Source organism: Callospermophilus lateralis, chromosome 18 (assembly GCF_048772815.1).
Source record: "Callospermophilus lateralis isolate mCalLat2 chromosome 18, mCalLat2.hap1, whole genome shotgun sequence".
Lineage (NCBI taxonomy): Eukaryota > Metazoa > Chordata > Mammalia > Rodentia > Sciuridae > Callospermophilus > Callospermophilus lateralis.
This window is the reverse complement of record NC_135322.1, coordinates 12,868,478-12,884,119: the sequence shown is the minus strand read 5'-3', so window position 1 is coordinate 12,884,119 and position 15,642 is coordinate 12,868,478. Positions and strand designations below refer to the sequence as shown.

At 51.4% G+C, this 15,642-nt stretch overlaps 2 protein-coding genes across 2 annotated transcripts; one reads left to right on the top strand and one right to left on the bottom strand.

Annotated features, from left to right (window-relative positions):
* Positions 1-742: 742 nt before the first annotated feature.
* Positions 743-4,188, top strand: Tmem91 (transmembrane protein 91). The gene is made up of 3 exons (XM_076839295.2): positions 743-952; positions 3,488-3,637; positions 4,030-4,188. Exons 1-3 carry the CDS (start codon positions 743-745, stop codon positions 4,186-4,188), a joined length of 519 nt encoding a protein of 172 aa, XP_076695410.2.
* A 2,063-nt stretch (positions 4,189-6,251) lies between these two features.
* Positions 6,252-15,535, bottom strand: Exosc5 (exosome component 5). The gene is made up of 6 exons (XM_076838813.2): positions 15,287-15,535; positions 10,140-10,253; positions 9,506-9,627; positions 8,204-8,344; positions 7,212-7,301; positions 6,252-6,558 (listed from the first exon to the last, which is right to left on the bottom strand). The coding sequence occupies exons 1-6, from the start codon at positions 15,432-15,434 to the stop codon at positions 6,466-6,468; spliced, it is 708 nt and encodes a 235-aa protein (XP_076694928.1). The 5' UTR covers positions 15,435-15,535; the 3' UTR covers positions 6,252-6,465.
* Positions 15,536-15,642: the final 107 nt, after the last annotated feature.

The window sequence follows — 15,642 nt, the reverse complement described above, 5'->3', positions numbered from 1 at the left end:
AGCAGTCACTTGGGCTAAATGTGAAGAAGGTTGCAAGCCTGGGAGGGGTGTTTTGGGGGAGCTGATGTTTGTGCAAGGAGTCCTTTGACAGATCACCTGCAGAGGAGGGGTGGGATTGCTTGGATGGGGCTGTGTTGCAGGGCCCTTGGGAACTCAGAAGTGTGCAGTCCTGGGAATGTGCAGGAGGGGACGGTGCTAGGGTGAAGTCAGGGGCCACTGGTGGTGGGGGATGGGTGTGTGTTCCTAGGAAGGATGTGTGGGCCTGGGTGGGTGGTGAGGAGAGGTGAGCCTGAATTAGGGGACGGGGGGGAGAGTTCATGGGCAAGTAAGGCATGGTTTGGAATAAGCGTGCAACAGGTATGTGTTTTGCCTGAAGGAGAAGCCCAGAATCGAATGTCCAAACACCTGGCTTCTCTTTATAACTTGGGCCAACCTCTTTTGCTCTCTGGGCCTGACTTACAGATCTGTAAAATGGATCTGTAATTCATTTCTGCCTGAGTATCTCCAAAGTCCAGGGTTGGGAGGCGGGGAGGAAGGTAAATCTTTTCTTTTTAGTTGTTGATGGAACTTTATTTTATTCATTTATTTACATGTGGTGCTGAGGCTCGAACCCATGCCTCACACTTGCTAGGCAAGTGCTCTTCCACTGAGCCTCAGCCCCAGCCCGGAATGTAAGTCTTTTTACAACTTGTGTTGTCTTCCCTCTGCCCCCAGGAATCCTTTGCTAGAGACTCCTCCAGCCATGGACAGCCCTAGTCTTCGGGATCTTCAACAGCCTCTGCTGGCAGGCACAGCCTGTCAGCCCCCTGCCCGGGAGCCTGTCAAACCCGAGCTAGTGCCCCCATCAAGAGAAACAGCCTTTGCAGAGTCCCTAAGAGGTTGGCAGTTCCCACCATCACCTCTTCCCTCTGTGAGTGGAGGCCTGGGAGAGCCAGGGCCCCCTGCCCTTGAGGTAGGAGCAGCAGATCCTGGTGGGAGCCAGGGGACCGGGCTGGGGGTGAAGCCAGCTGCAGTCAATATTTGGCAGGCCAGTGGCTGAAGTCTCACTTCCCAACTGTGGGTGGGCTGCTGGGATTTCTAGTTAGTGTTCTTCCTGTTCTGTCTTTCCCGATTTTATTCTTTTTTTTTTTTTTGGCAGCACTGGGGATTGAACCTAGGGCCTCGCGGGTTCTAGGCAAGCACTCTAACATTGAGCTACACATCCAGTCCTTTTTATTTTTTGTGACAGACTCTCCCTAAATTGCCAAGGTTGGCCTCCAACCAGCAATCCTCCTGTCTTGGCCTCCCAAGTAGCTGGGATTACAGGCGTGCACTACCACGTGCACTTCTAGTTTCTTTATTGGTTTTGTTCCAGATTTATCCCTCCTCTTTCTTCCCTGGTCTTTGCCTTTTTGTTTTCCTTCTGATTTCTGTCTCCTCAGTGCTCTAGCTGCTTCTCTTTTTTGGGGGGTAGGGGTAGGGTACTGGGGATTGAACCCAAGGGTGCTTGACAACTGAGCCACATCCCCAGCCCTTTTTAATTTTTTGAGACAGGGTCTCACTAAGCTGTTTGGGGCCTTGCTGTATGGCTGAGGCTGACCTCAAACTTATGCTCTTCCTGCCTCAGCCTCCAGAGTCTCTGGGATTACAGGCATGTGCAACTCTATCTGCCTCTCTCTTCTCTGGACTGTGTGACCCTTTTGTCAAATTCATGTTACTTTTTTATTATTTCTCATTCCTGTACATACTGTCACACTTGTCTTTTATTTTTAAATGGTTTTCCAATTAATCTAAGAAATTACCCAAAATGTAAACCATCTATCACTATAAATCCTCATGGTATCTGTTCATGGTTGCTGGGCTTAGGAACCTGGGAAGGACTCAGGTGGAGGCTCTGCCTTGGGGTCTTCCATGAGCTTGCAGCCAGTGGCTGGAGTTAGACCTGGCGCTGGCCGGAGCCTGTCCCTCCCTGTGGTCTTGGGGTATCCCGTGCATTGTCTCCGGCAGCTTTGGGGCCGTCAGACCTCCAGCCTCCAGCGGGTGTTTCAGCAATGCAGCAGCTGCCCCATCTCTTCCCATTTAACTCAGCTGAGGAAGTCTGTAGCATTACTTTACTACATTCTTTTGATGACAAGTAAGTCGTGAACCTGCCTAGGTTCATGGTGGAGGGGACCCAGACCTCATTCCTCGATGGGAGGAATACTGAAGTCACACTTTAAGAAGAGCAGATGAGGTGGGCATGGTGGTGTAAGCCTGTAATCCAGTGAATCAGGAGGCTGAGGCAGGAGGATTGCGGGTTTCAGGCCAGCCTGTTATTTAGTGAGGCCCTAAGCAACTTAGACCCCCGCCTCAAAATAAACAACAAATAAATAGGCTGGGGCAGGGTGTGACTCAAGTTTTTTCATGGTAGTGCGCTCCTGGGCTTCAATCCCCAGTACTGGGTTAAGGGGAAGACATGGAATGGAAGATTGTTGTGACCATTATTTTTTGGTTGTGAGAATTTAACCCAGGGGTGCTTTACCATTGAGCCACATCCCCAGCTCTTTTTGAGACAGGGCCTTGCTAAGTTGTGGAGGCTGGTTTTGAATTCACGATCCTCCTGCCTCAGACTTCCCAGCTGCTGGGATTGCAGGTGTGCACCACTGCACCCCATTTATGAAAACTTATTTTTAGGCTTAGAAGGTATCTTCTTCCAGAAAGCACATGGAGTGGTGTTCAGCTGCCTGGATGCACTAATGCATAGAGACCATTTGTAATCTTATTAGTTCAAGGTTTGAATTTTCTGAGTGGCAAATTTATCTGCAGGGCAAGATGGGCCTCCTGTGTTTGTTTAACCTTGATTAAGTTTTGTCCTTAATTCCTTAAATCTTGTGAGCTATCTGCTGCTTCAGTTTTTGATTTGATGGTGTAGGCCTTGGGCATGCTCCACACCTGCTCTGCTACTGAGCTACATTCCCAGATTTTTATTGATGGGACCTCACTAAGTTGCCCAGGCTGACTCTGAACTTGTGATCCTCCTGCCTCAACTTCCTGAAGATCTGAGATTACAGGTGTGTGCCACTACACCTGGCTATTTGTAAGATTCTTCCTATAACATACTTTCCATCTAGAAACTGAAGTTTTCAGCAGGCAGTGTCCTAATTATTTAGGACACTGGAACATTTTATAACTTCCCATCTTTTTGCAGGTTCCTGATGTCTGTCTTCACTTCAGGGACTTTTAACTCAGAGGCTGTAATTAATTTAACTGAGGCTGTAGCATTCTGTTTATGACCCATGACTAGACCTGTCAATCTCTAGAAAATGATGGCAGGTGGGGCTCTTTCTGAACAGGACCAACAGCTTCTCCTCTAAGGGAGCCAGGACAGAGAAGCCCAGAGCCCACCTCTGTGAGCAACTTTCACGCCTCTGGGGAGGTACTATAGGAGTCTTCAGTGGTGCCTCAGGGCAGAGCAGTGGGCAGGGAAGGTGGGTGGAGATGCCCACCCAAGGCTCTCTCCTGTCCACAGGATATGTCATCCAGTGACAGCGACTCAGACTGGGACGTGGGCAGCCCCCTCTCCCCCCTTCTGCCCGCTGACCACCTCGGCCTGGCAGTCTTCTCCATGCTGTGCTGTTTCTGGCCCCTGGGCATCGCTTCCTTCTGTCTGGCCCAGAAGGTCAGTCTGCGTGGGACAGGGAGGGTACTGGGCTTAAGGGAACATTCACACCGTGTAAGCAAGAGGAGCCATGGCCGAAGGCAGCGGGGAGATGGGAGAAGGATCCCCTGAGCCTGCCTTCTGGGGCATGCCACTGAACTCCCGTGCCTCCTTGTTTTTCTCTATAAAATGGGAATAATTCCTGCCTTGGGGTCACTGTGAGAATCAAGGCATATAGTAACACACTTTTATCAGTCACACAGTGTTCCCATTGACCCGCTGTGCCTGATTCACAGTAGGTGCTCAGAGGCATTGGAATGCATGAATGAATGGTTTACTGGGTGGAGGAAGGGCTGTGGGAAGCAGAGCGGGGATGAGGGACACCTTTGTCACAGTGGCCACTGCCTCTACAGACCAACAAGGCTTGGGCCGAGGGGGACGTCCAGGGAGCAGGGGCTGCCTCCCGCCGCGCCTTCCTGCTGGGGGTCCTCGCCATCGGACTGGGCCTGTGCACGTATGCAGCTGCGCTGGTGACGCTGGCTGCCTATCTTGCCTCTCGAGCCCCACCCTAGTTGCCCCCACTGTGACCCCAGAGGCTGGTGGCCCTGTGCATGTGTGGGCAGGACGTGGAGATTCCTGGTGCTGAAAGCGGAGGCAGCAGCATCCAGAAAGGGGAGTGAGCTGGAGACCCCCTCTCCTTCCTGGCCGCCTCTCACCAGGCAGCAGCAACATGAGAAATTAAACAAGACACCCTTGCAGCCAAACTTGAGTCTGTCATGTGTACGGGGAGGTGGACACAGTGGTGGTGTCGGAGACCAGGAAGGACCAGGCAGATGACATAGGGGTGCAGGGTCCTCACACTGTATATGTTCAGTGGTTAGTAGAGGATTGAGCCAGGTCCCAAGTCCTCAGTTCCCCACCCGGCAGCCATGCAACTCGACCCAAGGGACATCTCTTCCAGCCTCACTTCCTCTCATCTGTAAAATGATTTTCTCTACACATCAAGCTTACATACATCCCTCAAAGAAATGGCCACCGGCTCTCTCCCTCTGCACTCTTCTGACACCTGAGTGGCAGAATCAGCACAGACTGCCTAGGCAACAGAAGTGAGAACGCTGAGGTATAACTAGTCCTGGGCTCAATTAAGGGTCTGGTATCTGCACTCTCGATGTTCCTCGTCCACTTCATTCTATGCCAGCCCCCACCACGGGGAGAGAAAACTTTCCTAGCAGCTCAAGACTCCTTTCTCAGGCCCTTCCAAATCAAAGGGACTGGGCTTGCGAAGGATGGGACTCTAGCCAGGTGTAAAGGTGCACACCTGTAATCCCAGCAGCTCAGGAAACTAAGGCAGGAGGATCATGAGCTTAAAGCCAGGCTCAGCAACTTAGCAAGACCCTGTCTCTAAGTAAAACACAAAAAAGGGCTGGGGATGTGGCTCAGTGGTTAAGCACCCCTGAGCTCAATCCCTGGTACCACACACACACACACAAAAAGGACTCTAAGAAAAACATGAAAGTGCTGGCACCAGGCAAGCAGGACAGCTGTCTGCACAGCGCTTAGCAGAAGCAAAGGGAGCGTGCACCAACTGGGCCTGGTATCAAGTAATAAAAAAAACCCCTGCAGCTTAAGTCTTCTCGCTGTTTAATGCCATTGATGGATTTTGCTAGAAAACAGCTTTCCCAGAGCATCTAACAGAGCACAATTTCAAGCTAAAGATATCTGTGCATTTCCTTCCTGGTTACAGGAGGATGAAGATGCTCCAGGGGGGCAAGTGGGGATTCTATGAGCTAATTCAAGCATGTGAAGCAAATAGTAGAGGGACAAGACTCACAAAACCCCCTACCACAGGGGTTTGCTGACCCAAACTACCCCATGGGGCCTAGTTGCTCTTAAGGTCCCTGCAAACACTAAATACTGGTGGGGAGCAGTCAAAAGGCAAGGATGCCCATGACCTCCAAAACCCTTGGGTGCCACCACCCGACTGAGCACCATGAGCCTCAACTGCTATTTACAGGGGGGTGATACCCAGCCTGCAGATCTTCCTGGGGTCCCTGGGTTTTATCTAAACAGGAAGGGCTCTGGGACTGGACTGGGGTGGGGGGATGCTTGTTCCTCTGCTGAGTAGCTGGTGACCTCAGCAGCTAACTGGCTTCTGAGCTTATTTCCTCATCTCCAAATGAGCCCCACCTCATGGGGTTGCTCGTGGGTTAAAGCAGCACTCGGCCAGATTCCTCCTGTGGCTCACGAGGTCCCACAGGGCCCCCTGTTCATGTTGTCTCCCTTTCCTGCCCTTCTCATTCCACTCACCATACCGGCTGCCTGGCTGGTCCCTGGGGCATTCTCTCCAGTTACACAAGAACTTGTTCCCTTTTCTCCTGCAGGGCTCCCCTCAGGGGTCCCCTGCTTGGTGTCTCCATTCATGTATTACATCTGCCTCTCCCCAAATGACTCTCCCAAAGTCTCATTCCTTATTTCTTGTTTTTGTCACATTTACCAGCAATTTTTTTGTTTCCTCACCCCACTGCTTCTAGAACACAGGCCCAGGGTCTGTGGTTCACTGCCAGGTTCTCAGCACCCAGCAGGGCTTGACACAGTAGGTGTTCAGCTGGACACTGAGTGGATACCGACTCATTCATCAACACAGGGGACTCCCTTTAATGCTGTTCTTGGGAGGAGGGGTCTATAACCTAGGCCGGCTGTCAGGGGCCAAGCCCCTCCCACCCCAATAAAAGCCCTGTAGCTGTGGTGCTGAAGGCCACACGGGCATCCTGGACAGAGGGGAGGCTGGGCACTGGCTTTCTCTAGCCTGAAGATGATGGCGGTGGGAGGGGCGTCCTGCGCGGCTGGCCTCAGCTCTTGGAGTAGCGCCTCTGCAGTGATTCCCGGTAGAAGCGGAAGACGTGCTGTGAGGCGGCCTGGGCAGCAGCCAGGCACTGCTGGAGCTGGCAGGAGAGGTGAGTCAGTGCCAGGGCCTCGCCCCACACCCATCTGCAGCCCAGCAGCCCCAAGAGGTTCCTGGACCCCACTGACTCCAAGCCCCACCCCTCAGCCGACTGACCATTCCCCTTCCCACCCCAGGCAAGGCAGGTGGGGAGGGGATTATCTCTAGTGCACTTCTCTCCCACTTTATAAGCTTTCTTAGTGGGGAGCAGGAGGAAGAAGCTTCAGGGATCTGAGGCTGGCAGCAACCAGACCTGAGACCAATGGGAGCAGCGTTCAGACACTCTGGAAGATACCCCAACTTGAGGAGCCACGGCTCCTCAGAGCTCAATGAGCTGGTCAGACCTTGGGATTTGGAGTCATGGTGTCAGAGACCTCCAATCTTTACTGCCACATGTTCCTAGGTCTGTAGGAAGGGCCAGGTTGGCAATGCAACCATCTCACTCCATAGTTCCAAGTTCAGTACCTTAGAGATCCTGCCCTCTGAGCTTGAAGCTGAGGGCCCTCAGAAGCTCTGCCTCCCACTTTCAAACCATGTTCCACCTTTTTTCCTATCTCACAAATTGGGCTTCCCTCCAAATTTCCACCAAGGTTTCCATGGTTACAAACATTAAAGCCCCTACCGCCCGGCTTTCACCCCACCCTATGCTGGTACCTCGGCATCAGAGTAGAGCCCCTTGGTGGTGGACATCAGTAGCTTCCGTTCCACACTGTCTAGAGCAAAGGTCAGGACTGCTCGCGCCTCCTAGGGACAAGAGGTAGAAGGTAGCTGAAGACCTCGAAGCCCTGCTTTCCCACATCTCAAGTGCAGCTGTTTGTCTATATATTACTCTGATCCTGGGTAACAGTTATCTCCTTTGTAGAACTGGTCCCCATGCTCCTGATTCCAACCAGCTGCCACACCTGCCCCTTAGAGGAGCCAATGCTAGTCATTTACCAGGCTCCTTTCCAGCAGCCAACCCCCTTTCTAGGCTCCATGCTCTGCAAGGGCTGGAGACTAGTGGATCATATTCTTTAGACTCTCTCGCTGTTAGTTCACCCAGTAAAGAAAATCTCTTGGGAAATGGGGAAGAGCATCTCAGTCCTCATTCTGACAGTGGCAGCTGCTGTAATAGCCAGAGGTGACAGGGGTTCTGCATTTCAGCATCCAGGATGGAGGCAGGATATCTTTTGAGCATCAAGAACCAACTGCAACAATGTCTCCAACATTGTCCTTACCAATCTCCTAAATTAAATACCTCCATCCTAAGTACCCCAAGTGTTGTGTGGTTTTCCTGATTGGCTAAGACCATGAGAAAACCCCAAAGAACAAGGACCTTTTGGCCTCAGGAAAGATGCTGGCCAGAGAATATGAAGCCAATATACAGAAAAAAGCAGGGATGAGAAATGAAGTAAGGGAATCTGACAGTGTTTGAAGTTCTGGTTTTAACTAGACCTCTGTTCTTTCAGGGTTTCGAAACAAAAGCCAACACATTCTGGTTGGCTTGTGCATGTCTGAATTGGGTTCTAGCACTTGCAGCTGAATGAATCCTGACGAACAGAGCAGGGCCTGCCAACTGGGGCTGAGGTGTGTGCGCCAACTGACTTGGAGACAGTGAGGCCTGGAGGAAGGCCGAGAGCCACCTGGCCATAGCCCTTCATACCTACCTTTTCTTGCTTGGCTGTGGGGTCCAGCACCAGGGTCCCATCAGAGTCCAGGGCACAGGTGACCCCGCAGAACAGGGCTCGCATGGGCACACCTGCATCCACCAGTGCCATGCAGGCAGCATTCAGGCAACAGGCCAGGAGCTGAGCCCAACGGGAACAGTTAAGAAGAACACCTACTGGAGAGCTGGCAGCTGAAGGATCACAGCAACCTGTACCTGCTAATGCCCGTGGCAGACCTCACTAGCAGATCCCAGAAAGGCAGCATGGCGGGGGATAAGCAGCTCTGGGATCAAGTAAGCCCTGTTTCACACCTGGCTTTGCCATCTTTCAGCTATGACCTCGATCAACTGACTTACGGAGTCTCAACCTCATCTCTACATGGGAACCATGATGATATTAACAAATGCATGCTAAAAGCACACAACAAGTATCTTCAGGGAAACAGGGTCAGAGGGGAGAAACCTTCCAAGGTGACATGAGACAGGCACTGGCAAAGCCAGGCCCAACACTGAGGAATCTGTCAGTCATCCTTGACACCAGGTGATGGAGCCAGGGTGGAGGGAGGAGCCGTCACAGGGTGGAGCTGCCTCAGTTTCCTGTTTTTCATCCCTAGGCTCAGCAGAGCGGAGAACAGCTTCAGCTTTATAATCAATCAGTTCTAGCTCTACCACTAACACTGTCACTTCCCCTGGGCTTTAGTTTTTACCTCTTTAAATGAGTTCTTAACAGGTTTTCCCTCCTTCCATCCACACAGTGCCCGCCTAAACGGGCCACACACCAGCAGTGCCCTCTAGAAATGCCTGTTTCTGGCCTTCATCCTTAACCTCACTTGCCTAAAGCACAGGAATCTTTCAAAGGCAGAGGTTCTGATCCCTCTGCCCTGGCTGCTCAGGGTTCCCCCAGTGTCAACAAACTGGACCCACATTAAGGGGCAGCCTGGTGATCACTGGCACAGGCTTGGAGGTCAGACAGGCTTAGGTGAGTCCACCTGCTGCTGTCCACCTGTGTCCTTAGGCAAGGCACTTCCCTTCTCTGAGCCTAAGTTTCCTCATCTGAAACATCTGTCAAAGTCCTTGGGCCCAAGTCCTGGACGAGCCACTTACACAAGGAACATGAAAGCATTGGATTTGTGTGCTGAGGGTTCAATGAGTTTAAGTATATAAGGTGCTCAGATCAGCAAGCGCTTAAGGTGTGTCTGTCTCCTTCTTTACCAGCTGGTGCCTGCCAAGTGTCTGGTGTTACAAAGCCACCAGAAGAGATTCTGGAGTACCTGCAGTCAGAGGGTGGCAAGGGGAAGGATACGGAGCCTGCATCGCTGACTACCTGGAGCACCACGGTGATGGAGGTGCGTGGGTGCAGCGATCCTAGCACCACCGCCTCACACGTGTTCCTGATCAACCGCTCCCGGCTCTTCTCTGCTACACCTAGGGAAATTGAGGGGAGGCTGTCAGGCTCCTCCCTTCTACCTGGTTCCTCTTCCACTTGCCCCACGACCTGGAGGAAAGCCCTGTGAAAGGGGTCTGCAGGTTCGTCGTGGGATGGCACAGGAACCTGCGTGGACGACAGGATTACCAGTGGGAAGAGGGCGGGCTGACTGCTACCCACCCACCCTGGCTACCATCAGCACCCAAGGAAGGAACACAGCGGAGTCTTGTGTTGCGGCCCATGCCCATGCCCATGCCCACCCGGCCAGGCCAGACCACGGGGAGTGAAAGGAGACAGGGTGAAAGGGCAGAAAAACAGGTTAAAAAAGAGGAACTGGAGACAGGGAAGAGATGGGGGACAGATGCTGAGACATAGAGGCAGGTAGAGAAAGAGACGGAAATAGCAGCGTGGCGACCAGCGGGTGCGGCAGAGACTGGGGAAAACAGGCAGGAAGGAGGTGGCCAAGGTCCCAGTGAACTGGACCTTTAGAGGTTCAGCTGGGCCCAGTTACCAGGCAACCCGATCTTTGGTCTCAGGATCACTTCGAGTGTGGCCTTGTTGAAGATCTCTTTGCTGACCTTCACCTCGGCTGGCCCATACACACCGGCCAGGACAGAGGTATCACCTGGGAAGACAGCAGGGGAGGCTTTAGTCACACCTTCCCTGCTTCTGGGTCCCAATTTGCAGCATGTAACAGCAAGGGCACCGATGGCTCGGGTTCCCCATGTCGCTCCTGCCATCTGTTGGCAGCAATTCAAGGAACCACTTCACCTTTGCCTCCACTTCCTCATTTATAAAACAGGTTGACAGCAGCATCTCCCTCACAGTGTTTCTGTGAGGAGTAAATCACTGTTCAAAGCTTGGGGTGCAGGGGCTGGGGATGTGGCTCAAACGGTAGCGCGCTCTCCTGGCATGCGTGCGGCCCGGGTTCGATCCTCAGCACCACATATAAACAAAGATGTTATGTCCGCCGAAAACTAAAAAATAAATATTAAAAAATTCTCTCTCTCTCTCTCTCCCTTAAAAAACAAAACAAAAAAAACAAAGCTTGGGGTGCAGCTGAGGGGTACAGCCCTCACTTGCCTAGCACATGCAAGGCTCTGGGTTTCCTCCCCAGAATCAATCAATATCTCTCTCTCTCTCTCACACACACACACACACACACACCACACTTCACTCACAACTCTTAGAGGACACCACCTGGCCCATGTGGAGCACACAGGAGACTTTAGCTCATATTATCAACTGACCCCCATCCCGGGAAGCTCAATGTTTAATCTCTGCAGTTTCTTGTACCTTAGAACCATCACAGAGGAAAGGAGGCCTACATGCCATCTATCTCCCGTTCCCCCCGCTGCCCCCCACCCCGTCTGAACATGAGGCTGAGGCATATTTTAGTATCACCGAGTTCCCTTGCCTGCTTCTTTGTTTAAGAAACAAAAACCAAACTGGACTATAGATCAGTTTTGCTACAAACTGCAAATAAATATGTGGCAAGGAACAAGCTCACAGGCAGGCTCCAGGGGGACGGGGTACAACAGCCACTCGCACAACTGCCCGAGGCAATGCTTCTTCCATCCCTCATCCCCACAGGCTGAGCAGATGGGTTAGAAAGGAGAACTGGAAGAACCCAGTTCAGGTCCCTACACTTCTGCTGCTTCTCAGAGTTATAGAGAACTGGTTAGTCAGGCTGAACCCAGTCCTCCCCCATGGGACTAGGGTCTGCACAGTCCACCTTTCTCCATGGTGGCACTAGATCATGACTCTCCTGTCCTCAACAAGAGGCTTGGGTAAGGAGGCAAGGAAGCGGAGGAACCAGCTCACTGTTCCTACGTCTCCTTCACCCCAGGACTAAAAACCCCATTTTCCAGCTAAGAGTGGGAAAGAGTTAGAACTGGGGAGGGGGAGTCTAGGCCCCATTGCCTACTTTTTTTTTTGGTATTGGGGATTGAACCCAGAGGCGCTTAACCACTGAGCCACAACCCCAGCCCCCTAGCCCTTTTTATTCTGAGACAGAGTCTAAGTTGCTTAGGGCCTTGCTAAGTTGATGAGGCTGACCTCAAATTTGTGATCCTCCTGCCTCAGGCTCCCAAGTCACTGGGCCCATCTCTTTCTCTTGCCAAAAAAAAAAAAAAAAAAGCAGCTGCAGGACAAGGAATTCTTAGTGGACAAGGAGACTAGGGAAGACAGCTAGAGCCGAAGGAGGCAGGCTGGGAAGCCTGTCCTTAAGCCCCACCTCAGGCTCTCTTCCTCTCATGTTGTTGTTTCCTTAACATTCTGCTTCTCTCAATCAGTTCTGGGGATATCAGAATTCAAAGATATCATCCTCCTGGTCCCACAGTGTTTGGGTCTGAGAGGCCCGGGTCAGCGGCACAGGACCTAGGACTGTCCACTGCTGCATCCCAGGCAGCTCAGGTGGAGATCTGCGTCACCCTGCCTTTCTCTTTTCTGAGCTTCTGGGCTCATCTGTGAATCAAGCTGCTGCTTTTTCTTTGGGGAGGGGGGGTGGGGGCAGGTACCTGAGATTGAACTCAAGGGCGCTGGACCACTGAGCCATATCCCCAGCCCTATTTTGTATTTTATTAGAGACAGGATTCTCACTGAGTTGCTTAGTGCCTCAGAAGATTACTGAGGCTGGTTTTGAACTTGTGATCCTCCTGCCTCAGCTTCCTGAGCCAAGGGATTACAGGCATGCACCAACATGCCTGGCTAATCAAGCTTCCTAAGGAAATCAGAGGCAGAAAGACTGAGGATGGGAATGGGGGGCTTCTGGTAGGTGTGGGGAGGGCTTCACCACGGGCACGCCCTAAACCTCCCTTGTTTCGTCCTCACTGCTGAGTGTGGCGGGACTTCATCCTACTTGGGTGTACCCCTTCCTCTCCATCCTTCTCTTCCTCAGAATCCCTACCACTGAACAGGTCTCTGGGTTCTGTCAGAATGGGACATAGAGGGTTTTCTCCGGGAAGATGGAGTCATTAATATACAGGTGATTTGCACACTTAATTCAGCAGACACAACATTTTGTTTGTATGTGGTGCTGAGGATCGAACCCGGGCCGCACGCATGCCAGGCGAGCGCGCTACCGCTTGAGCCACATCCCCAGCCCCTGCACACTTAATTTGGTATGCACCTGGTATTTGAGTGTTAGTCCAGCTGGGGTATCTGTGGGTTCCAACTGATGCTGCAGATGTCTTTCCCTCACTGGCAAGCGGGCTGAATGCACCAGGCTTCCATAGGAAGGAGCCCATCTCAGGGAATGGATATTCAGGGAATTCCTTTCCCCTTCTATCTCTTCTCCCAAAGACTCCCTACTTTCCCTGACACTATGCCCACCTCCCTCCCTCCTGACTTCTTCCTCTAAGCCCGTTACCCTCAAATCTGTCCCTGGGTACTCAATCCCTGCCACATGGACCTCTGACCTTTTTATTATTTGCAAAATGAAAGACTGGACTCAAACATAATAGTTTCCAAACTTCTCTGACAACTCACACATTTTAAAGGACAACTCCAAACTCACATAAATGTGTATAAATGGAATGGAGAAAGCATAAAACAATTCTACCCGTTATTGCTTTGATGTGCTCTATGGTTTCTTCTCTATTCCACTTAAAAAATAATACTGGTTGCAACCCAATAATGCAGTAGTTCTCACCCTGGGTGCATATTTGAGTCACTAGGGAGTTTTAAAAGATTCCTATGCCCAGGCCCTTCTCCTAAGGCTTCTAATTTAACTGCTCAAAGGTGGGGCACAGTCATTGGGAGCCTCAAAGTTCCCCAGCTACTTTAACATTTAGCCAAGTCTGCAATCTACAGTGTAAAACCATGAAGCTCTATGGGGGCTGGGGTACAGTTCAGTGATACAGCACCTGCCCTACATGCACAAGGTCCTCAGTCTGATTCCCAGAACTGCAAAACAAAATACCCACAGGAGCTCTAGCCCAGCTTCTAAACATTGGCCTGCAATCAGAATCACTGCATGACTTGAATTAAAAATAAAATGCTTGTTTTTACCAGGTGAGGTGGCACAGGCCTGTAATCCCAACTCGGGAGGCTGAGGCAGGAGGATTCCAAATTTGAGGCCAGCCTGGGCAACTTAGCAAACAAAAAATAAAAAGGGCTGGAGATGCAGCTCCGTAGTGAAGTGCTCCTGGGTTCAATCCCCCCTCCTGAAGGGGGGAAAAATGCAAGGCCAGACTAGGTATGTGGTGAGTTCTGGGGATCTGCATTTTTATAACTTTGCCAGAGAGTCTGAAGCCAGAAATACTTAAAACACACCGTTTGAGTGTCTGCAAGGATTTCCATTTGCTCTAGGGCTCTGTGGGTTTGGTTTAGAATGCAGGGCTGCCTTTCTTTCTCTCTTTAAAAAACAGGGTCTAACTATGTTGCTCAGGCTGGTCTGGAACTTCTGGGCTCAAATGATCCTCCAGAGTAGCAGGGACCACAGGGGTAAATGCCACAGTGCCTTGCTTCTCGTTCCTTAGGTTCTAAGAAAAGTCAGGCATCTGAAACCAGCCTGAGAGGTGTGCTGCAGGGAGGCCTGAGGGGAGGAATGGCTAAACAACAGAGGGATTCTCTTCCTTAGAAACCCAATCTACCCTCACAGGGGGGAATGATGACCTTTGCTCCAGAAGAATCTGCCTTGAAGCCATATTCTTACCCAAATAGAAAACCCCTCGCTGGGGTTTTCATTCCTGTTACTCCAGATGGACTGTTACACCTGAGCACTGGAGCCCTATCCTCTTATCTTCTCCAGGATGTGGCTCCAACAAGTCTCCCCTCACTCCACCCCACAATCATCCCATTTACTTGATCCTGCCACAGCAGAACTCCTGAAGTATTGTCTCCACTGCAGCATCTTGTCAGTGTCACCAATAGCCTCCAAATTATTGACCCTAACATGATCCAGCCTCTCAGAGTGAAAGAGCTGGGCAGTCCTTACAGCTCCAACACTGTTCTCTCTTGGTTCTGGTTACCACCCTCTTTTGGTTTTCCCCTGCCTCACTGGCAGCTCCTTCTCAATCTCCTTTGCTAGCTCCTCATACCCCATGAGCTCAAAGTTGGAAGGGCCTGGGCCCATCTCTTTTCCATCGCTCAATTGATGGGGGTGGGAGTGGTGAAGGTATTTGTCAACCCAGGTTAGGAACATTATCTTCAATCTGAAAAATTATTTACTTGGTTTATTTAAAGTTATTAAAGTAACCCGCCGCGGTGTAATTATAATTGAGCCTGAGGTGTTGATGTGCTTGTTGAAGGGATATTTACGTAAATGTACATATCTAACTTAATAGGTGATGTAGGTCCCCAGGATGTGTGTGTAGGAGGTAGGGCAAAAAAACTACTCAAGGGGGAATATTTACCTTGCTGAGGTTTTTCCCTATTCTGGAATATTCGCTCTTATGGGGTGGTCCGCCCCTGTCTCATCCTGAGAATTACATAACAGGGTGAAGGAAACATTCGAATCAGGAGGGAGAAATGTGTATCCCGCTGTATCCACAAGTATTCACTCGGATAAGAAGTTCTGCATCGGTGCGGGGGGCGGGCATAAACCAGCTAATATCGCAAGATGGGCACTCCATTGTAAAGTACACCACAGCCGTACTTCAAAGTAAATACGACCTAGGTATACTTGACTCAGACAATTCTAGTTTAAATTCTTACCTTGCAGAAAAGAAGCAGAGCCATCCGGCCGAGACAGCAGGTTCTGTTCACAAGCAAAGTGCCGGAGGCTACAGCCGGGGCCCCGAGGGCTGGATTCTGTTCCAGCCTCACTGTAGACCTTGGCGTCAGCCTGTATCGCCCCCTCCATCTCGCCGGAGCCCACGTGCCGATACCCGCACGGTAACTTCCGCACCGTTTCGCGCCGCGCGCTTACGTACGTACAGACTGCGTATACAGTGCGCACGCGCTCGTCCGGGACCCATTCAGAATCGGCGCCAGCACGTGTCTCAGCGTTTACCAACAATCTGGCTCCGCCTACTCCCACCTCCTAACTCTAGCAAAGCCATTGGACCATA

Excerpts from the sequence above, each read along its gene's own strand:
- Tmem91 (XM_076839295.2), top strand. The coding sequence starts at position 743 with ATGGACAGCCCTAGTCTTCGGGATCTTCAACAGCCTCTGCTGGCAGGC. Across the intron at positions 953-3,487 it reads CAGGGCCCCCTGCCCTTGAG|GATATGTCATCCAGTGACAG; the intron begins GTAGGAGCAGCA and ends TCCTGTCCACAG. Across the intron at positions 3,638-4,029 it reads CCTTCTGTCTGGCCCAGAAG|ACCAACAAGGCTTGGGCCGA; the intron begins GTCAGTCTGCGT and ends CTGCCTCTACAG.
- Exosc5 (XM_076838813.2), bottom strand. The coding sequence starts at position 15,434 with ATGGAGGGGGCGATACAGGCTGACGCCAAGGTCTACAGTGAGGCTGGA. Across the intron at positions 10,254-15,286 it reads CTCTGCTTCTTTTCTGCAAG|GTGATACCTCTGTCCTGGCC; the intron begins GTAAGAATTTAA and ends CTGTCTTCCCAG. Across the intron at positions 6,559-7,211 it reads GGCTCTACTCTGATGCCGAG|CTCCAGCAGTGCCTGGCTGC; the intron begins GTACCAGCATAG and ends CTCTCCTGCCAG.